The sequence below is a fragment of the Numida meleagris genome, chromosome 1 (assembly GCF_002078875.1).
Source record: "Numida meleagris isolate 19003 breed g44 Domestic line chromosome 1, NumMel1.0, whole genome shotgun sequence".
Lineage (NCBI taxonomy): Eukaryota > Metazoa > Chordata > Aves > Galliformes > Numididae > Numida > Numida meleagris.
In genome coordinates this window covers 69,296,421-69,319,977 of record NC_034409.1, presented here as the reverse complement: position 1 = coordinate 69,319,977, position 23,557 = coordinate 69,296,421, and the positions used below count along the sequence as shown (strand labels likewise).

The 23,557-nt window shown below is 41.0% G+C and overlaps 1 protein-coding gene across 5 annotated transcripts in view; it reads left to right on the top strand.

Moving 5' to 3' along the window:
• The window catches only part of ARFGAP3 (ADP ribosylation factor GTPase activating protein 3), a 33,588-nt gene extending 19,189 nt beyond the window's left edge, over positions 1–14,399 (top strand). For 4 of the 5 annotated variants that reach the window (XM_021392471.1, XM_021392474.1, XM_021392465.1 and 1 more), the window contains 7 exons: positions 313–438; positions 1,000–1,125; positions 7,295–7,426; positions 8,608–8,731; positions 10,106–10,196; positions 12,585–12,706; positions 13,316–14,399. In XM_021392471.1, the coding sequence (XP_021248146.1) occupies positions 313–438; positions 1,000–1,125; positions 7,295–7,426; positions 8,608–8,731; positions 10,106–10,196; positions 12,585–12,706; positions 13,316–13,333 (739 nt within the window). In that variant the 3' untranslated portion in view covers positions 13,334–14,399. The other variant, XM_021392484.1, reaches the window with a different exon arrangement.

Genomic DNA, 23,557 nt, shown 5'->3' with positions numbered 1-23,557 from the left:
TAGAGGAAAAACTCTACCCTGAACTTTAACACTACAAATTTTTACATATATTTTAAAGTAAAAAAAAACAAAACAAAACAAAAAAAACCCCAACCCTGCATGCTCATATTCACACTAGAGTACCGTTTAGGCAGTGTTCTCTACCAGCTTTCTCCCATTCTTATAGTTGGAGTGTGATCCTTTTAATAATGAATATTTTCAATAAACACAGAAAGCAAGATACAGTTGTACAATACATATTACTTGTTTTCTATCAATATTACTGTTTTTAAATGATTTTACGATAACATTCAACTGTATGTTTTGTTCTAGTGTATCATCTTTACGATTGGCCTACAGAGATCTTGATATAAAAACAAAAGAAGAAAAGTTAAATCTATCTGGTAAGAAGAAAAATGAACTGGAGAGGCTTGGCATGGGATTTGGCAGCAACAGAAGGTATGTGAAGTTCTGTACACTGTATTTAAGATGGACTATGTTTTCATGCAAATATTCTTGATTTTACTTCGGAAATGAAAAATATATTGAAGTGTGAAGTGTTATGGAAACATAATTGTCAAAGAATTGAGTATTTAACAGGGAAAGAGGCAGACGTTTTAATTTTCCGGACAGATGCTAACTTAAATTGTAGACTATCTGTAGGATTTTTGTTGTATTTAGCTGTCTGTGAAGAGGGTAGCTGGAATGTTTTCGTGAACAGTACAAACCTAAGCATAATCTACCCACTACATGCCAAAACTCTGAATAAAAAAATGTGGCTCTTCTACAGCTGTTGGAATGGTTTGTGTATTCAAAAGTCTTGCCACTACTTCCGAGAACTGTAGCTGAGCTTTCAAAGGCTTTACTTTTTTAATTTCCTGTTTCTTCTTAAATGTTTGTAGAGTTTTTGCATTGACAGCAGGCTTCAGAAACAACATTAGGGCTTTATTTATTTGTTTGTTTATTTTAGGGTGTGGGCTTTGTCATCTCTTCACATTTTTTTTTTCCTCCTATTCCCAGTGGCATTTCCCACTCTGTCATCTCAGATATGCAAACAATAGAACAGGAAACACCAACAATTGCAAAACCTAAGAAAAAGTACACAGATGATGTAGAAGACTCATATTTCTCTTCTTCTAGTTCAAGGTAACGTATTGGCTTTGTTTTGAGTGGGAGTGGAAGTGTATGCAAGTTATGTATTTGAATGTATGCAGTATATTTGAAACAGGATAAAAACGGAAAACAATTGCACAGGTCTGCACACCTATTATATTTTGAAGGAACATCCAAATCAGAAGTTGTGAAATAGTTGACCTCCTCTCAATAACACAAATGTATTTAGAATCAGAATGGTTTGGATTAGAAGGGACCTTAGAAACCATTCAGTTCCAACCTCCTGCCATGGGCAGGGTTGTTACCCACTAGGTTAGGTTGCTCAGGGCCCCATTCAGCCTGTCCTTGAACACCTCGAGGGATGAGGGATTACTGCTTCTCTGGGCAGCCTGTGCCAGTGCTTCACTGCCCTCTAAGTAAAGAATTTCCTTCAAACATCTGAATTAAATCTCTCCTCTTTAAGTATAGAGCTATTACCCCTTGTCCCATTGCTGCGCTGCCTAATAGAGTACTTATCCATATCTCCTTTATGTACTGGCAGGTCACTATAAGTTATCTAGGCTAAACAACCCTGACTCTTTCAGCGTGCTTTCATAGAAGAGGTGCCACCCACTAGATTAGGCTGCCAAGGGCCCTGTCTAGCCTGGTCTTGAGCACCACCAAAGATGAGGGCATCCAGAGCTTCTCTGGGAAGCCTGTTCAGTGCCTCACCACCACCTCCAAAGATCTAACCCATGGCTGTGCAACCTTTTGGCTTGCCTGGGCCTCACTGAGTAAAGGGGAGTTGTCTAGAGCTGCATCTACAATGTGGACCTACTTTGGTTGCTCCAAAAGTAATGCCTCCTAATGATTTCCATGGAAACTACTGCTGATACAAAGAGCACAATAACACCATGTAATAGAGCAAATTCTCAACACTCTTCTTCAACACAGATGCCACCATTAGCTATGCATTTTCATCAGTAATGGACAAGAGCCTGCATGCTGTGCTCAGAACAGTCTGCACCAGTGGAGGTGACCTTCTGTTACCACTGCTGAAATGTACCACCCACAGCCTCACTGTGCTCACATCCACTGACTGGTCTCCATAAATGTTCACCAAGTGTCAATGAATGTCAGTGGGTGCAATTTTTTCCACATGGAGGAATTTAGTAACACACCTTTGCTTCATACCCACTTCCACATCAGATGCCATTTTGTCAGACTGCTCTTCTGCTGCCGTCTGTCTTGTGGTAACAAAATGCAATGGAATATTGGTGGGAACGTTCAACTTCTACTGCCATACCACCAACATCCATCTCTGACATCGTAGGCCAAAGTCATAAAATAGGAGGTATTACTTTCAGAGCAGGCCTTGTAAAATATATAATATAGTTAATGTATATAAGTAACAAAACATTTTAATTTTTAATATTTTTATATTAAAACATATAAAGAAGCAACAAAAACATAAAACTAGTGGGATATTTCACCTTGTGGGGAAACTGTGTTCCATTTGAAAATCATAGATAATATATTTTTGTTGACAGTGTTTAGTCAATGTATCAAAAACGCATGAACATATGACAGATAACTTGAGTTAGCACTTTACTGTGCACTCTCTATGCCCACTTTTCAGCCCAGATAGGGTTAATTGTCACTCATGTGCTTGGGCCAGGTGGGGCAGAGCCACTGCCATGATGGTGCAGGGCATTGACATCTTTGCTGGTCCGCATACAGGACGTAGGTTGGGCATACTTGATCTAACCTCCTTCTTTTACTTTAAAAGTATTCCCCCTTGTTTCATCACTGTATGACTGCATAAAAAGTCAGTCTCCCTCCTGTTAACAAGTTCACTTTAGGTACTTGAACTCCACAATGAGGCCTCCCTGGAACATTTCTCTTCTACAGGCTGAACAAGCCTGGCTCCCTCACCCTGTCTTCATAAGAGAGGTGCTCAAGCACTCTGATCATCTTTGTGGCCCGCCTTTGGACCTGCTTCAACAGCTCCATGTCTTTCTAATGCTGGGGGCCCCAGGTCTGGATACCCTAGTGAGGGCGGAACAAAGGGGGACAGTCACTTCCCTTGCCCTGCTGGCTGCCCCTCTTTTCATGCAGCCCAGGATACAGCTGGCCTTCTGGGCTGCAAGTGCTCACTGCTGCCTCATGTCAAGCTTTTCATCCAGTGCGTTCCCAAGCCCTTCTGTGCAGGGCTCCTCTCAGTGAGTTCTTTTTGTCAGTACAAATATCTGGGATGGTTCCAACTCAAGTGCAACAGTTTGTGCTTTGCCTTGTGGAACCTCAGTAGGTTAACATGGGCCCATTTTTCAAGCCTGTCTGGATACCTTTTTTGGCATCCCTTCCTTCTCTTCTGCCAGGTGCACCACTCAGCTTGGTGTCATCAGCAAAATTCCTGAGGATGCACTTGATCCCGCTATCTTTGTCGTTGATAAAGATGCTGAAAAGCACTGCTCCCAAGATGGACCCCTAGGGGACGCTACTTGTCACTGGCCTCCACCTGGACATAAGAGCCAATGACCACAGCCCTCTGGCTGTGACCATCCCACCAATTCTTTATCCATCCAATTGTCCAGCCTTCAAATCCCTATCTCTCCAACTTAGAGATAAGGATGTGATGCAGGACCACATCAAAGGCCTTGAGCAAGTCCAGGTAAACGACATCAGTTGCCCTTCCTTTGTCCACTGATGCTGTTACTCTGTCGTAGATGGGCATCAGATTGGTCCAGATGCGATCTGTCTTTGGGGAAGCTGTGCTGCCTGTCTCAGATATCTTCTGTCTTGCACGTGCCTTAACATAGATTTCAGGAGGATCAGCTCTTACTCAGTTTTTATGTTTGCCAATACCCTGAAGTTATTCTCTGTAGGACTGCTCTCTATCCACTCATCACCCAGCCTTTATTCATGTTTGAGATTGCCCCAGTGCAGGACCTTATTCTTGCCCTTGCTGAATTTCATGAAGTTTGCATGGGCCCACATTTCAAGCTTTTTAAGATCCTTCTGCATGGCATTGCTGCCCTTCAACATAATGAAAACAAGCTACTTTTTCTGAGGAAAAGTAGTGTTATTTATGGGTTTTGTCTTATCAGTTGTCCAATCCTATCTAGTCTTTATTTGTGAAGAGTTGGTGTATAAGCTTTCTTTGACTGTATGTGGAATCTAGTTAATTTTTTGCTTGTTTTGTGGTACTTTAGTGTGTCTTCAGTGTTCAGTTGAAAATTAAATAGACATCAAAATCTGGTACATGATTTACTGCGGTTGGCATCATTCTTTTACCTACAAACATACCAAATGCAAAAAAGTAAATCTTGATATCTTGTGTGCTAGGTAAATTGTGTAGATGTCTGCAGTCTTACAGTAAAAGACTTTATGTCTTTAAACATAAGGTTTAAGAAAAATCTCAGACAAAAAAGCTTTGGTACTGCAAATTTTTCTGGGAAGGAGACAGCAAAGTGCCTGACAGGCATTAATTGCATTCAAACAGCTGGACTGATGGAAACAGGTGGTCCTTTTGTAAACTTTATTGAATTGCTGCCAAAGTAACGTGGAAAATGGTACCTAATTACTTGTAGGTAGGCAAACAGAAACGCAGAGGCTTTTATGTCTTTACTTTGTTGTGTAATCACTAGCAGCAGAATTGCAGATACGATACCAAGCAAACTGGCAGCAGTCTTCTAAAATGAAATGTATCATCTCAGTGCTCCTCTATTTATTTGTACCTTGAAAAGAACTGTTGCTGCTCTCAAATAATTTATAAGTCTAGTAGCAGAGAAATAATGAATTATGGAAGAGGCTTTTTAATGTATTTTGGTTCAATAATTAGAAGATAAATTGTGACCTAGCTGTTTTTGACTCTTGTGCTTATTGTAGCAGAAGTAGAAGCTAATTGGAGTTGATATACAAATTCGTTCTCTTTAAAGAAAGTGTCAGATTGTTGGACTTGGTAAAGTTTCTAAGGCAGTTATCCTTTATTGCAAGCTGTGACTGAAATAGAGGCAGAGTAACTTTACTGTCATCTTAGTATATAGCAAAAAGCAAAATAATCATGCTGGATGTTAGTGCTGGTACTTGTCTGTAAATCAAGTAAGATGAATGTCTTAAGATTTTAATATATGATTAAAGCCTCTTAAAATCCTTGGATTGGTTTGTTTGGTTTTTTTTTTTTTTTTTTGCTCCATTTAACAAATGTTTATTAACACAATAATGTAACATGCAGTTTTTTTATTATATGGTGTTTTTTTCCCTCTCTTTGAATACTGAAGAAATGTTTTGTAGAGTTAGGAAAACCTGAAAGGGAAAGGTGAAGAAATAAGTCATTTTATTCAAAGCAGCTCATGAGTAATCCCTTTCCCATCCTGTGGTTTTGATGGTCTTTGAGGGATTAGATTGCTTCACCTCCCTGCCCTCATACTCCCACTTTGTTATTGTGCATTGCTATGGAACTTTCAAACATGGCTGTCTCTTCTTCAGGTGGGCAAGAATAGCAGCCTTGCTATGTCATAGATTCCACACGGGTTTTTTTATAGTGTGCTTCTACATCCTGCTACCGCAGGAACATATGACACAAACTAAGCTATCAGGCCAAAGGAAAATGGTTGTAGGAGAGCATATAACACCTTGCCATATTTCTGAGCTGCTGAGAGCAAGATCAGCAGCTGAGCGAGGCAGTTTGGAAGACAGTCTTCTCTCTGATGCTCTGCCACTTTTGTCTCAGAATTTCTGCCTTCCTTTTGTTTTGTGTGTGGTATTCGACTGAAAACAACCTGGGATCACAGGAACAGGAAAAGATTGAATTAGTATAGTGATGTGCCCCAAACAGTGGTTCTTTTCCTTTCGTTTCGATTTATATCGATGACTCTTCCTTTGGATTTTCCAGCTGTATCCATAGAGTGGAGAGATTAAAACAGTGGTTTTAGCAGGAAAAAAAGTGCCTTCAAAAATGTATTGCATGTAACATCCATTCTGTGAGGTGAGATTGTGAAAATGAAGATTGCATCTCAGTGAGTCACCTTTCTTGGTGTCTGTCAGGAGAGTAAGGGAGAGACTTTTTGCAGAAGTTAATCACAGATCTGTCCTTGCTCTTTTACATGTACACTGGCAGGAGACTTTACTGAAGGTGTCACCTTTCCCATAAACTGCAAAAACAGTGTCCTGACTATTCATAACACAAAGAGAGTGTGTTTTTTAAATGGTTCTTTTCACGAAATGTGGGTCCTGGCTTTTAATGCTTTCTGCTGTTGTGGTCCTCTTAGCCCTATCCTAGTCATATCCAAACTTTAGGAAAGTTAATTTAGCCTCAAAGAGAAACGCTCAGTGTTTGGCACTTAATGTATATTTTTTTTGCCAGGTGTTATCCAGATGTCTTTAAATATGTGTAGATAATCAAAGGGGAAATGCTCAAGATAAGGTTCCTTGACAAACATGCTTCAGTTTTTTTCCTTTTCTTTCTGTTTTTGTGTTCCCTGCAGATTTGATTTGCAAAAAGATTGTCTCACTTGTTCAAATGAGACTAATTTTCAAGAAATATGTTCTTTATCATTGTTTAATAAACGTTACAAAGCTCAGAAATTTCATAGTAATATGTGCATACAAAAATACACAGAACCTGAGGCGAGGGCTTTCCATACAGCTTTGAATTTTGTTTGTTAATGCTGCAGAAAATGGGAGCAGATTCTCTGCTTGTATAAATTAGATGTAGACTTGTATCGAACTGTGAGATTAGCCAGTGTCAGCTCTGTGATTAGAAAACTTTGCTGCGTGTGGCACCACAGCACCATCAGATGGCATGGATTAGGTGCAGCTGGATCTCTAAAGTGCCTTGAAAGTGGTGGTGGCTTTTTTCACAGCTGGTATGTTGGTATGGAATGTCAAGAGCACCAAGCATTTATGAACAGACAGACTTGTAGGGTTGTCATGATGCAAAAACCTTGCTCACAGTGCCTCTCCTGAGGTTTTTTAGCGTTTCTCTTAAATCAAGTAGATGTCTTGACAGTGTTTTTTCCAAGTGCTTTGCCTGACCCTAAAAAAGACGGAATACTTCAAAGTAATGAAACCTTTGCTCTGCTGTCTTTGATGGGAACAGATCTCTCTGAAGTCCACTGCATATATTCGTGACTGTATCCAGCCTAAAGGAAAGGTGAACGTTCCACTCGGTTAAGTGTAAGAGTCTTTACTTTTTCAATATTTCTTTTCTTCTTATATTTAGGTACTATGATTCTTCAGATTTGAGAAGCAACACTTTCTCTAAGTGGGATGACAATTCAGATCCTTTTTGGAAGAAGGAAAGTAGAGATGTTGATGTAATATTAACTTCAAAAAATACAGGATTTTCAGACAGGTATGCCAAGAAATACTAACTGATTTTTGTACAGAAAGTCTAGGCATGTTAATACAATTTGAGTCCTGATCATAGTAGTGAGATTTTTTTCAGTCTAGAGGGAGAATTTGGTTGTAGCTTTGATTATCAGGCAAAGAACGTCCTGGCTGAATTTCTTTTGTAAGCTGAATTTCATGTTCAGTTACTTTTAAAAGGTGCTGTCTGTTTTGATTAGTGCTGTGCGGTGTATCTACTGGAGGTAATTTCCAAAGTATTTTCAGCAAAAAGGTGGTAGACAAAATAGAGTGACTCATATTTGACTGTTTTGAGAACTTACTTGTTTTACTTGCTCTGTTTATTGCCTAATGAACCAAGTGGAACCCAGTTACCAAAGGAGTGAAACTGTATGGTACTCAGCTCTCAGGATTAAGGTATCGAAAAGACAGCAGGTCTAGTTGTGATGATAAAAGATGAATGTATTTCTTCTTGTGACAACCATGTTTCTATCTTTTCACTAAAGTGGAAAACACAAGAATATGGGCTTTTGTGTGATTGCCTAGTGTAATTGCTTCTGTTCTTATTTAAAACTATTTTTCATTTACCTGTATGCTTAAAGTAACTTTTTTTTAAGACAAGCATAGTCTATTGTTTCCTCAAGACTGGACCAGTAATACATTATGCACAAAATATGTGTTGATATTGTTCATAATGCTGTTAGGTTGTTATTTAAGCTTTTTTTTCCTTTAAAAAGAGCCAGAAGCAGTTGAATATGCATGTTTGCTGAGGTAAAAGGCTGGATCTTTTCATGCTGTTAGGCTTAAATGTGAATTTCACTGATGCTGTGTTTTGGGGTGGGTTTGTTTTTCTGAGGTTTTGTAGAAATATCCTATTCTTGTTGATGTAATTTTGGCTTACTTTCGAGTGAACTCTAAAAATAAAGATGGCAGGATTAATGAATTTCAGATACCATAAAGTTCATTGTCTTGTAAAACTGTCACTGAAATTTTATTTGCTGCTATATCAGACTAGTTATCTAGTCCTGGATTTATGCTGATTTAATTTCTGCATGTTGTTGTTTTATAAATCACAATTATACTTCTAGACTTCAAAAAATGAAGATGATAGTACTTCTTATTTGATTATTTCAACATTCTGCCATGATATAAATGTTACAGCACTAATGCTCTCTGTTTTTCTTCTAGGCCTGCATCTCGTCGTAAGCCTGAATATGAGCCATCTTTAAGCACAGATGAGGCACAAAAAAAATTTGGCAATGTAAAAGCAATATCATCAGACATGTATTTCGGAAGGCAAGATCATGCAGATGTAAGTTGAAAACAGTGATAAATGTTACTGAATGTGAAAATATTATTTGGCTGTAGAACAAGGTGTTGTTGCATAAAAAGAGTAGGCAGTAAATACTTAACTCGACAAACTTAGAAATTTTACAGACTGTTATGTCCATTTGAAAATTTGTTTGATAGAAATGGACAAGTCTCCAGTAACACTGATAGTTTAGTACTTCCTTTCAAGAAGCCACAACTGCTAGGAGGAACTTGTCTCCAGTATTATTCTTTTCTGTTAGAGGTGGTAGATTGTGGTTCAGTAGTCTTTGATTTAGAAAGAATCAGCCTGGTGCTGCATGAAGTCCAGCTTCTTTCGTCTCAAATAACAAAAGTGATGCTAATGAACTACTGGTAAAAATAGATGTCTCCTTACAATTGTATGGCTAGGTAAGCTTATGAATTGTTCAACAAATGACGTATAATTGGATCAGCCTATAAATAAATTTAAAAAAAAAGCATTAATGTTAGTTAGAATTTTATAGGCAAGCAATTATTTTTTAAAAAGACCTACTTTTAAAGAAAAATTAACAATGTTAACAGTGATGTAAAATGACATAATCATTGTATCACCTTTCCTAAGGACTAAGAACTGAGAAAAGTTTAATTAAAATCATCATGTGTTCAGCAGGGAGAAGGCTTCAGGAAGACCTCATTGTGACCTTTCAGTACTTAAAGGGAGCTTGTAAGCCAGAGGGTGACTGACTTTTTACACGATCTAATAGTGATAGGACAGGAAGGAACGGTTTTAAACTAAAAGAAGGAGAGTTAGGTGATAGGGAAATTCTTCACTCAGGGAATGGTGAGGCACTGGCACAGCCTGCCCAGAGAAGCTGTGGATGCGCCATCCCTGGAGGTGGTCAAGGCCAGGTTGGATGGGGCCCTGGGCAGCCTGAGCTGGTGGGTGGCAGCCCTGCCCGCAGCATGGGGTTGGAACTGGATGGGCTTTAAGGTCTCTTCCACCCAAACCATTGTATGATTCTGTGTTATAAACATGCTGTGATGCCAGCGTCATGCTAACTGGAGTGTCTTTTCATACCTAGCCACTATTTTTTGTTGGGATTTTTAATGATTGAATAGTGCATTGTCCTCTGCCTGGTCAGCAATATAAACTTTTTTAGGGGAGCTAACAGTGGACAGCCCTCTCAGTGTTGCAGTGGTAGATATCACTCTTTGATCCATTCAGAAATGAGTTGAGGGGACGACAAACTCATGCTGTATAAGCCATGTGTAACACAACGATAGCTTTCAGAATGGTCTACTTCAGATGGATTTTTATATTTTATAATCTCGTTATTTTATGTGAACTCTAAAAATGCCAGCACACTGTTAAAATACCTTCTCAATTCTTTTCTAGTATGAAGCTAGGGCTCGACTAGAAAGACTTTCTGGAAGCTCCTCTATAAGTTCAGCTGACCTGTTTGAAGACCAGAAAAAGCAACCAGCAGGTACATATTTAACTGAGTGAGAAACTGTAGCATGCTGTGGGATACATTCCAGTACTCTGCTTCTAGTCATGATATCAGAAAGCTATTTGTTGCTATATTCTGCAAAAAGTATGCAAAATGCAATATGCATTAATATTGCTAATAGATCAAACAAGCAAGACGGGTGTAGTCTCTTTTTTTTTAAAAAAAAGTTCATTTGTTAGGTAAAAAGTTAAGTGTTTTCAGTTCAGTGACTTCAGTATCTTATTATAATTTTTGTGATGTATTGCTTTTTTTGTTTAAAAGCAAACAAATAAAGCCCCAAAATCCTATAATAATCTTTTATGAAAACAAAGGAGATGACACCTAGATTCACGTAATCTTTTGATGAGTTACCACATGCCACATGCGTGCCACCCATTGTAATAATAATGTTGAATCTACTTCGAACACTGGTCTTGCCAAGTTATTAAGGAAATTTTGCAAGCTGTTTGTCTATCAAGAGGATTTATTGGAGTACTTACCCTGGAGAGTACATATCATCGGGTTAGAAATGAGTAAGTATTAGAGCGAAAAGTAGTATTTAGGCTATTGAAAATCTCATTGTTTTTTAACACCCTGCTAGTAATTCAACAATGTAGTGTCATTTCAAAATAGGCTCTATCCTTTCTCAGAATATGATACTTGAGGATTCTGCTCATTTATACGCTAGGTGTGTGTGTGTGTGTATACATGATAAAATTCTCATCATATTCTACATGAGGATACTTACTGGCCATTATACAAAATGTATTATGTGTGAAGGAATTGTACACACGTTTATTCGTTACTGACTACTTGGAAAGGCTCTTAGGGCGTGTGGAGTACAGAGATTTCTTACAAAAGAATGAGAAATATTTTCCTGCATTTCATGGTTAGTTACTCACTATGACTGGCAACCTTGTTACGTAATTCAACAGTGAACTTGAAGTTACCTTACAAGGTGGCTCAATTTCCTGTATAGTTACTACACTTCAGAGCAATAAAAGTGAGGAAACAGTACACCAAGAATGATTAGTACGTGTATTTTAAATTCACATTATATTCAGGTGCTAGGATCTGCCTTTCCTGCTTGTTTATCTGTTACAATCCCCTTCTCAAGGGTTACTTTTAGACTGTGACCGTTTGTGATATTTTACTGCACTCATAGCTTGTCTGGTGTTGGATTAATGCCAAGATCGTCATCAGTTCCGTAAAACAAACGTAATCAGAAGACCGGAGGTTGGCAACAAATGTGCTGCTGTAATTCTGGGGTCCTTGCCCGTATAGAGTGTCTTGAAACTAAAGATGTTTTCATGAACACTGCTGAGATTTTATGTCGCAAAGTTTCAGGATACCTGTCTTTACACAGAATGCTGTAGGATCTAGTTACCAAAAACATAAGGCTGCAAAAAGGAGTTTTTACTTTGTATTTTCTTTTATACCGGTTGCTTTTGAAAGATGGCATGTCAGATAGTTGACTTGCAAAGGATGATTTTGATGGAAGTTAGAAAAAAGGAGTTACCTACCTCTGTCACTTTGTGCAATTGTCTGGGAAACTTCTTGTAAACTAGAAAAACGAGAAAAATCATTTGACTGAGAAGAGAGTAGAGATTCATTCCCAGATCTTAATTCTGCACAAGCTCTTTCACTGACATTTGTGTCCTTTACAGTATCGGACATTTAGAAGACTTCAGAATACTTTGCAGAATTTAGCATGTCGATAATTCTTCTCACTGATGAGCGTTTGGTTGTAATTGTACGCATGTTACTATTTACTGCGCAGTTAGTTTTGAAACACCTTTGCTTTCTGTTATTTTTAGACCTGTACTTCTCATAATAGCAGTAGAGGTAATGCTGTTTTTAAGGAAGGTTGGATTCCCAGCTTTGTTGGGGAGTGTTAAAACCTGCGATGTAAATGACCATTACTATAATTCCACAGAATTTTCCAAGCTGTGGATATAGTAATGCAAAATGTGTGTGTGTGTGTGTACAGAAAGCAAAACATGCCCATGTGTGCGCACAAATAGGGTTCATTACTTTTCATTCATCTCCAAATTGCAATGTAAGAACAGCTCTTCAGGATACAAGACATACCACTGCAGCAGGTTGGAAGCACAGGATAAATCATGTCTCATCCAAATGTATATTGCTTAACTGGGAATGCAAAGTGTAGAAAATGACAGACATGGTGGAAATATGAGCTAATATAAAAATAAAAAGCAAGATGCATTTAAGAAGTTTGAGATTTAGGCCTCCTGTTTACTATAGTGGTTATCAGATGTTCATTTTTAGTCCTCTTAGTATAATATTGTACTTCATAGGGGAAGAAAGAAGTCTGCTTTTATAAGAAACTGTTTTCTTTTTGTCTCTGTGTGTATCCCCCTTTAGGAAGCTACAACATTACAAACGTCTTGCCTTCTGCTCCTGATATTGCCCAGTTTAAACAAGGAGTGAAATCAGTGGCTGGAAAGCTTTCTGTACTCGCTAATGGAGTCATGACATCTATACAGGTTAGTAAAAATTGTTATATATTACACATTAGTTGCAGTTGTCTTGTAAGCATCTTATGTCATAGATCCTGCTGTGAATTATTTTGGGGAAGAAAAGAACGGACTCAGTTTTGAACTTCATAGACTTGCCATGATTGACAATAGTTCTTTATAATTCTAAAAGTAAATCTGTAGCTTATAGCACACCTTCCTTAGAATGTCTTTTTGTTTCTTCCCTTATAGTGTTTTTCTTTTTTCTTAAAACCTAAACAAAAATTCCACTACGAAAGTTGTTTGCTTTCATCTTACTGTTATAGTTCCTAACTCTTGTATTGGTTCTGACTTGACAGTAGTACCTTAGGTCTATATTAGTGCACAAAATTAAAGCATCCTGTTCTCAATCATGTAAAGCTTTCCTGTAGTTTGTATTTCCTATATGAGGGCAGCGGGAGCTCTTTTATATTTGAAAAGGCTAATTATCTTTCAGTTTAGCTGTAAGCTCCAGTTCTTCAAAACAGTGGCCAATTTTCTTAAAGATTTTAAGAATTAAACTACTATTTATTTCACTAATGTAAGTGAAACTGATTTCTTTCAATGGAAAATACACTCATGTCTGTTTTTGTTTTCTAGGATCGATATGGTTCATAACATCTTGCATATCAATTAAGTAGACTAAAGAAGAGTTTCTCCTCAGATGCACAAGTAATCACACTGCTGATTTGAATAAAGGTTGCCTTAAGACTGTTAATGTCTTTAATTGTTCCAGCCTATTTTTGTGCAGCTTTCTGGCGCAGTCTCTTTTTATTGCTATTTTGTCTTTACAGAGCAGAAATCATGTAGCAACTTGTTACATTACGTATGCTTTTATTTTTCTTTTCCTTTACAGTCTTGTATTTCTCTTAGTGACCTCGATGTTAGATGTTGGGAGCTTTATATTATTACTGCTTTTGTCTGTGAGGCAGGAAGGAGAAAGAAGGATGGGCATGAACATTAGAAATGAGACTTCCCAATAGAAGCCTCTGTGCACCTGCATCCTTAGTTGCCAGACATAACATGTCTTCCGGCTGTCTTTAAAGCTGTGGAGAAGAAAGTAAGCCTATGCTGAGATGATATTTAGTGGACTGTAGCAAAACATAGAATGAAGTTAAACCTGCATTTATCAGAAAGTAGAAGCTCTTGCAGTCGTAAATTGGTGTGCATTAAAATGATGGGAGATTAATGTTTTAAAACAATATTTCTGCAAGAAAATGTTATACTTAATGTGAGGTATAGGGGTGATAAGGCACCTGGTATTTTGAATAATAGGTTTCATCTTGTTATGAAAACAATCTATTTATTTCTGGTTTTGAAAGTTATAAAAAATTGCAATATAGAATCCTTAAGTGCTTTAAAAACTGATCTGTATTATGTACAATTGAAAAAACTTAAAATATATAAAGGGCCTAATAGAGTAGCTGGTAAAATACTCGTTAAAATGTTCAGAACAGTCACCGTTTTTTTTGATAAATAATGAAATTTTGGATGAAGAAATATAGTAGAACTGTGTTTTAGACAGTTTAGATTTTTTTGTTGATGACATCTTGTATAAAAATGATTAGATCATAAAGGAAAAACCTCACAACCAAGAATGAGCTCAAGCTAATTCTGTTCTGTAATTTTGTTTCTTAATTCAAATTTGTAAACTGCTGATATCTAATAAAAAAATTGATACAAACTGTTTGTTTTTTTTATTAAATTCATATGTGCAGACGCCAGTCTCCAGCTTTCTAAATACTTCCATCTGTATTCCATACAATGATCTGGTAAAATTAGCCTTTAATTTCAATTAATGAAACTAGCTTTCTTATTAAATTGCTATAGCAGTTTAGAAATCAAAGCACTAAGTGGGATAGAAAAGCAAGTTTCTGTACTGACACGTGTTGAAATACGGTTCACGTTGTGTAGATGTATTTGTTTTTCTGTTTCTTGATGCCTCTTGTGTTTAACTCTCACTTCTGCTAACTTTTCTTGTAGCTGTTATGTTTAGATTTAAGCCAAAAATGATGATTCTTTTTTGAGAGTAGCAGAAGATAAGTTACTTGTCCTGCTCAGTTGTAGAGCTTTACACTTTTTCTCCTTTCCCGCTCTAAGATGATTTTACCTAATGTAAGCAGAAAATGCTTTATTATTACACATGAAAAATGATCTTATTTTAAAATCAGCGTAGTGTACCAACTGCACCCAGTGAGTTGCAGAAGAGCTGCTGCTCTTACAACTAGACTGCATGTTTAGACATCTCTGTGTGGATAGAGTTGCCTTGCCTTAAGGCAGTGAGGTGTAATAAAATGTAGTTCTGTCCCTGCCCCCACCTCCATCCTGTCCCATCCTCTCTCATGTATGAAAAATGTAAATGAGATCACCTACATAGAAATAATTACGCATGTTTGGTTTTTTTTTATCATTGCAATACAGCAAACCACTTACAGATGGAAAAGTGTGGAAAAATTGGTATTTTCAGTACAAAAGAACAAATTATTGGAGGAAACAGTTGTGGAGTTACCTTATATGCAATAAAGCAAGTGTAACTTAGAATAGAGTTCTATGTAACTGTATAAACTTCTTTGGTTTTGCTGCAGTCTGGAGAATGTAAAATGTTGAAACAGTTCAGTATTTTCAGAAATACCATCCAGTTTAACGTCATTTGGATTTATGCCTTCATTTATTGTTGCAGATTCTCTATGGCAACCCATTACCACTAATACCTTCTCTTGACGTAGCGACTGGATGCGTAGCTCTTAACCTCTAATGCACCTCTTTGTGTCATTAATAAACCCCTTGAGGTGTCACTGTTTCATCAAGCGGAGGTGAGGATTGCCTTGTACACTGGAAGAGCCAGCTTTAACTCAAGTTTAATAGCATCATAGAATGACTTGGGTTGGACAGGACCTTAAAGATCATCCAGTTCCAACCCCTTGCGGCAGGCAGGGTTGCCACCCACCAGCTCAGGCTGCCCAGGGCCCCATCCAGCCTGGCCCAGAACGCCTCCAGGGATGGGGCATCCACAGCTTCTCTGGGCAGCCTGTGCCAGTGCCTCACCGCCCTCTGAGTGAAGAATTTACTTCAAATATCTAACATCCCATTTTTTACTTCAAAAGCATTCCCCCTTGTCCTATCACTGTCAGACTGGGTAAAAACTCAGTTTCTATCTTGAATATAAGCTCCTTTTAAGTATTGAAAGGCCACAGTGAGGTTTCCCTGGAGCCTTTCCCAGGGAGAGCAAGCCCAAATGACTTAGCATATCTTCATAGGAGAAGTGCTCCAGTCCTCTGATCATCTTCATGGCCCTCCTGTGGACCAGCTCCAACAGCTCCACATCTTTCCTGTGCTGGGGTCCCTAGACCTGGATGCAGTGCTCCAGATGGGTACTCACGAGGGCAGAGCAGAGGAATGATCACCTCCCTCACACTGCTGCCCACCCCTCTTTTGATGCAGTCCAGGATACAGTTGACCTTGTGGGCTGCAAGCACGCATTATTGACTCATGTTGAGCTTTTTGTGTACCAAGACCCCAAGTCCTTCTATGCAGGGCTATTCTCAAGGAGTTCTTTACCCAGTCTGTACACATACCTGGGATCACCCTGACCCAAGTGCAACACGTTGCACTCTGGCTTGTTGAACTTCATTAGGTTTGTGATTAGGTTTGTGTAGGCCCACTTTTCAAGCCTGTGTAGGTCCCTTCTTGTATGGTATCCTTCCCTTCTACTGGATCAGGTGTTCCACTCAGCTTGGTGTCATTGGCAAACTTGAGAGTACACTAATCTCACTCTATATCATTGATAAAGATGCTAAAGAGCACTGGTCCCTAAATGGACCCCTGGGGGACACCACTCATCACCAGCTTCCACTTTGACATAGAGTCACTGACCACAACTGTCTGGCTGTGACCATCCAACCGATTCTTCATCTATCCAATAATCCAGCCTTCAAATCCATATCTAAGTTAGAGATAAGGATGTGGTGTGGGACCATGTCAAAGGCCCTGCACAAGTCCAGGTAGGCAATATCAATTTCTCTTCCCTTTTTCCACCAAAGTTGTTGCTGTCACAGAAGGCCACCAGGCTGGTCAGGTGTGATCTGCTATTGGTGAAGGCATGCTGGCTCTCTCAGATCGTCTCCTTATCTTTCGTAAGTCTTAACATAGTTTCCAGGAGGATCTGCTCCATGATCTTCCCAGGCACAGAGATGAGGCTTACGAATCTGTAGTTCCCTAGGTCCTCCTTCCTGCCCTTCTTAAAAATGGGAGCGATGCTTCCCTTTTTCCAGTCAGCAGAGACTTCATCTATCAGCCATGACTTTTCTAATGTGATGGAGACTGGCTTGGCAACTAACTACATCATCCAGTTCCTTCAGGACCCTGAGGTACATGTTGTCAAGCCCCATAGACTTGTACTCTTTCAGTCTCATCAGGTGGTCTCAAACTCGCTCTTCACTTACAGTGGGAGGAATTTTGCTCCCTCAACGTCTGCGTAGTGGTTCAGGGATGTGAGAGATGTGGGAAGCCTGGCTGCCAGTGAAGGCTGAGGCGAAGAACTCACCGAGTACCTCAGCCTTCTCCATGTTTGTTGCTGCCAGTTCTCCCTTTTCATTTATCAGAGGGAGTGCGCTCTCCTTGCCCTGTCTGTTCTGACCAATGTACCTGTGGAATCCCTTGTTATCTTTCACATCCCTCACCAGATTCTGTTCCCTCTGCACCTTGGCTTTCTTGATCTCATCTCTGCATGTCCAGACAGCATTCCTGTACTCCTCCCTGGCCACACAGCCTTACTTCACTGCCTGTACCTGTCCCTCTTTTCCCTCAATTTGACCGGCAGGTCCTTTTTCAGCCATGCCAGTTTCCTGTCTCCTCAGTTTCTTATGCCGGATCAGGAAGTTGTCCTAAATGCATTCCAGGAGTCTCCTGGTTTATGTGCAGCCTGCCATGTTGCTTCCCCAGTAGATATCCAGGTAGCTGAAATCTGCTATCAGGATGAGAACCTGCAGGCACGATGCTTCTTGTAGCTGAAGCAAGAAAGCCTCGTCATCAGGCTCCTCTTGAGAAGGCAGCCTGCAGCAGACCCTAACTACCACATTTTTCTCAGAGGCAGCTCTTCTCAATCTATCCACTTCTTAACATAAAGGGCAACTCTTCCGCCCCTCCTTCCCTACCTGTGTCTTCTGACAAACTCGTAGCCCTCTGTTGCAGTGTTCCGGTTGTGCGATTTGTCCCACCGCATTTCCATTACAGCAATTAGTTCACAGTTTCCTAATTGCACCATGGCTTCTGACTCCTCTTGCTTATTTCCTGGGCTGTGTGCATTGGTGTGAAGGGACTTCAGCCAGGTTATTGGCTATACCACCTTCTTTGAGGAGTTTCCTGGGACTTTGGAATACCATGGTACTTCCAGTCCTACAGGATTTGATTGGACTGGATCAGGTATCTAAACAGAATTAAGTTTGTATTCTTGCTTTATTTTTCTTTTCCTTTTCTCTCACCTTCAAACACATTTATCAGCCTCTGATCACGGAGGATGCTGCTGCTACAAGCTTCACAAATTTTATAATAGGAAAACTATTTATTGGGTCTGGTTTTCCAGCAAGTGAAATTATGCATTCCCTTCCTTTAAGCCTTTCTTAATCCCATTACACATCTTGCTTTTTCAAAGCTGGAACTGAACAACGGCAATCCCGAACCGTTAAAGTTTTTCTTCTCCTGAAGGTTTCTTCTTGAAAGTTCATCCTTAAAGTTTCTCTTCTCCCAAAAGTCCTGTGGGGAACTCTGCATATAACGAGAATGGAAAAGGAATTATTTAATACTTTACATTGCAGAGTTCATATATTAAACTGCAAGGGTTAGAAAAATCTTTAAAGGTAGTTGTTAAACACCAGAGCCAGCATAAACTCGATGCTTGGTACTGTTTGTTATAGAGTGTGCTGTCCTTCCCTGAGTAAACAGTCAAGAGTGGGAATCTTGTTACCATCTCTTTCTCTTGCTTCTCTTTGCAAAATGGGAAATCATAGAATTGTTTGAGTTGGAAGAGACATTTAAAGATCGCCTAGTCCAACTCCCCTGCTTTTAACAGGGACACCTACAGTTTGATCAGGTTGCTTATCAGGTTGCTCGGAGCCCTACCCACCCTGACCTTGAATGTCTCCAGGGATGGGGCATCCATCACCTCTCTGGGCAACGTGTTCCAGTGCCTCACTGCCCTCACTGCAAAAAAATTTCTTCCTTATATCCAATCTAAATCTCCTCTCTTTTAGTTTGAAACCATTTCCCTTTGTCCTATCGCAACAGATCCTGCTTAGGAGTCTGTTCCCTTCTTTCTTATAGCTCCCCTTTAGATACTGAAAAGCTGCTTTCAGGTCTCCGTGGAGCCTTCTGTTCTCCTGTAGAAGGCCACTGGTTAGTCAGGCAGGACCTGCCCTTGGTAAAGCCACGTTTGTTGTTCTGTGTTACCTTGATGCTGTCATTTTGGTCTGCTTAGCCTCAATTTGTTCCACTGCTCGGAGCAGCAATACTAGAATCATTTTGATGCCGATTTCAGCTTTTTGTTTTAGAAAGATTTTGTAGTGTAAGAGTGGGCCAAGGGACTCCATAGCACAGGAGTGTGTAAACATTACTTAAGCTGCAAACAGTTTAACATCCTGTCTAGCTCTTGAGTCAAAGTTGAGCGGTCCTTGTAGATCAAGGGTGAAGCAGTGGGCCATATAAAAGAGTGAGTGTGCCTGATGTTGATTTTTGAGGGCTTCTACACAACTTAGATTGATTTGCATATATAAGCTATGGATATGAGACCGGATTCTCTTTGATCAGTAATAGCCAAACCAGTGTCCCACACACCAGGAGGTGGCTGAGGTGGTACAAAGTGGAAAAAACTCAGTTCTCCTCTGTCCTACAGTTCACAGCTTCCAAGATAAACAACAGCACTGCCCTTGGTTTCTTGCAAGGTCATCTACAACTGTCAGAAGATGTTACTTCCAATTTTGATGCTTTCAGCTTAAATTTGCTCGTTACCTCTCTTTTTTAAAACCTTCAAAGGAAGTGGGACAAGGTGGTCTCCCACAGAAAGCAAGGGGATCTCCTGGTTCCTTTTAGACTTTGACTTCTGAGAATATTTTTAAAATTAGTTTTGCAAGATGTATTTGATTAGTATTTCTGCTATTCTGCCCACATGGGTGCAATTTAAGAAAAGATTTCAAGATTTTGGAAAAAATCATCAATTTTTCGGTATATTTGTGACTCCATTTTCAATCGACATAAATACATTACCTGTGGACTTTCAAATGGAATGTATAGAGTTGCAATCAGACATTTAACTCAAAGAAAAATTTGATCGTGTCTCTTTACCAGACTTGAAGTCCTTGAAGTACTTAGGCCTGAACAATAGGCCCTGAACCAAAGTTGGCCTCTAGATGAACCTCACAACCAAACACTATACTGCTTGTGGTGGTGTAGCCCTCTATGTTAAGAAAGAATACGAATGTATGGAAATTAATGATGGTGATGATAGGGTTGAGAACTTATGGGTTAGGATAAAAGCGAAGAATCTACCTCCTGTGGAAGAAGGGACAGGCAACTTGGGGAGAGTACAAAGAGGTTGTCATGAAGGGCCCAGCTCGAATTAAGCTTGGCTGCCGGGATTAAAGGAAACAAGAAACTCTTTTACAAATATATTAACAGTAAGAGGAGGATGAAGGAGAATCTCCATTCTTTACTGGACGCGGCTGGGAATGTGGCCTCTGAGGACAATGAAAAGGCTGAGGTTCTCAGTGCCTTTTTTACGTCTGTCTTTAAAAGCCAGACCAGTTGTCCTCAGAGCACTCTACCCTCTGACCTGGAAGTCTCGGACGGGGAGCGAAACAAACCCCCCATGATTCAGGAGGAAACAGTCAGAGACCTCCTACTCCACCTGGACTGCCAGAAGTCCATGGGGTCGGATGAGATCCACCTGAGAGTACTGAGGGAGCTGGCGGAAGAGATAGCCAAGCCGCTTTCCATCATCTATCGGCGTTCCTGGTCAACTGGAGAGGTCCCAGAAGACTGGAGACTTGCCAATGTGACCCCCATCTACAAGAAGGGTCGTAAGGAGGATCTGGGGAACTACAGGCCTGTCAGCCTGACCTCGGTGCCAGGGAAGGTTATGGAGCAGATTGTCCTGAGGGAGATCACGCGGCATTTGCAGGATAACCAGGGGATCAGGCCTAGCCAGCATGGGTTTGCGAAGGGCAGGTCCTGCTTGACCAACCTGATCTCCTTCTATGATCGAGTGACCCATCTGGTGGATGAGGGAAAGGCTGTTGATGTGGTCTACCTAGACTTCAGCAAAGCCTTTGACACTGTCTCCCACAGTATTCTCTTGGAGAAACTGGCAGCCCGTGGCTTGGACAGGTACACCCTTTGCTGGGTAAGGAGCTGGCTGGAGGGCTGGGCCCAGAGAGTGGTGGTGAATGGAGTTAAATCCAGCTGGCGACCGGTCACAAGTGGTGTTCCCCAGGGGTTGGTGCTGGGGCCTGTCCTCTTCAATATCTTTATTGATGACCTGGATGAGGGCATTGAGAGCACCCTCAGTAAGTTTGCAGATGACACCAAGCTGGCAGGAAGTGTCGATCTGCCTGGGGGTTTCGAGGCCCTACAGAGAGATCTGGACAGGCTGGATCTCTGGGCTGAAGCCAATGGGATGAGGTTCAACAAGACCAAGTGCCGGGTCCTGCACTTCGGCCACAACAACCTCAGGCAATGCTACAGGCTTGGGGCAGAGTGGCTGGAAGTTTGTGTGGAGGAAACGGACCTGGGGGTATTAGTCGATGCTCGGTTGAGCATGAGCCAGCAGTGTGCCCAGGTGGCCAAGAGGGCCAATGGCATCCTGGCTTGTATCAGAAATAGTGTTGCCAGTAGGAGTAGGGAAGTCATTCTCCCTCTGTACTCAGCCCTGGTGAGGCTCCACCTCGAGTACTGTGTCCAGTTTTGGGCCCCTCACTGCAAGAAAGACATTGAGGCCCTGGAGCATGTTCAGAGGAGGGCGACGAAGCTGGTGAGGGGTCTGGAGCACAGGCCTTATGAGGAGCAGCTGAGGGAGCTGGGATTGTTCAGTCTGGAGAAAAGGAGGCTCAGGGGGGACCTTATCGCTCTCTACAACTACCTGAAGGGAGGTTGTAGTGAGCTGGGGGTCAGCCTCTTCTCTCTTGTAACTGGTGACAGGACGAGGGGGAATGGCTTCAAGTTGCGCCTGGGGAGATTTAGGCTGGACATTAGGAAACACTACTTTTCTGAACGAGTGGTCAGGTGCTGGAATGGGCTGCCCAGGGAGGTGGTTGAGTCACTGTCCCTGGAGGTGTTCAAGAAACGTTTAGATATAGAGTTGAGAGACATGATTTAGTGGGGTTATTGGTGGTAGGTGGATGGTTGGACTAGGTGATCTTGTAGGTCTTTTCCAACCTAGCTAATTCTATGATTCTATGAAGGCCAATAAGACTGACATAATTGTGGGAGTCTGTTACAGGCTACCCAACCAGGACGAAGTGGTGGATAAGATACTTTATGGGCAGTTGGGTGAGGTCTCGAGGTCTTGAGGTCTCTACCCCTTGTTCTGATGGGGGACTTCAACTTCCCAGACATCTGCTGGAATTACAATACAACAGAAAGGGAACAGTCCTGGAGGTTCCTAGAGTGTGTGGGAGATAACTTCCTGGCACAGCTGGTGAAGAAGTCAACAAGGGGAAGCAAAATCCTGGACCTGCTGTTTATTAACAGAGAAGACCTTGTGGGGGATGTAAAGGTTGGAGGCCGTCTGGGGCAAAGTGATCATGAAATAATAGACTTCTCAATCCTTGTTGAACCTCAGAGGGGAGTCAGCAAAACTGCAACCTTGGACTTCTGAAGGGCAGACTTTGGCCTCTTTCGGAGCATGGTTGAGAGGATCCCCTAGGAGGTAGTTCTGAAGGGCACGGGAGCCCAGGACAGCTGGGAATACTTTAAGGAAGTTATTATAATGGTGCAGGAGCTGACCATCCCCAAGTTACAGAAGACCAGCCATCGGGGTAGAAGACCGGTCTGGCTGAACAGAGACCTTAAACTGGAACTCGGGAACAAAAGGAAAGTTTATGGTCTTTGGAAGAGGGGGCAAGCAACTTAGGATGATTACAATTACCTAGTGAAGATGTGCAGGGAGAAAATTAGAAAAGCCAAAGCCCAGCTAGAACTGAACTTGGCCACTGAGGTGAAGAACAACAATAAACATTTCTGTAAATACATCAACAGTAAAAGGAGGTCTAGGGAGAATCTCCGTCCCTTGTTGGATGCTGAGGGCAACACAATGACCAAGGATCAGGATAAGGCTGAGGTACTTGATGCCTTCTTCACCTCAGTCTTTAATAGTAAGACTAGTTGTGCCCTGGGCACACAGCCCCTTGAGCTGGCAGATGGGGATGGGGAACAGAATACTCCATGCACAGTCCATGATAAGATGGTTTTGGACCTGCTCCGAAAGCTGGACACTCACAAGTCCATGAGGCCAGATGGCTAGAGTGCTGAGGGAGTTGGCGGATGTGGTTGCCAAGACACTCTCCGTCATCCTTCAACAGTCCTGGCTAACTGGGGATGTCCCGGTGGACTGGAAACTGCCAAACGTGACACCCATCTTCATGAAGGGCCGGAAAGATGATGCTGGTAGCTACAGACCTATCAGTCTCACCTCGATGCCAGGGAAGGTTATGGGACGGATAATCTCGGAGCCATCATGGATCAGTTAAAGGTCAACCAGGGGTTCGGGCCCAGTCATCATGGGTTTATGAGTGGTGGGTCCTGCTTGGCAAACCTGATCTCGTTCTATGGCAAGGTGACCCGCTTAGTAGAGGA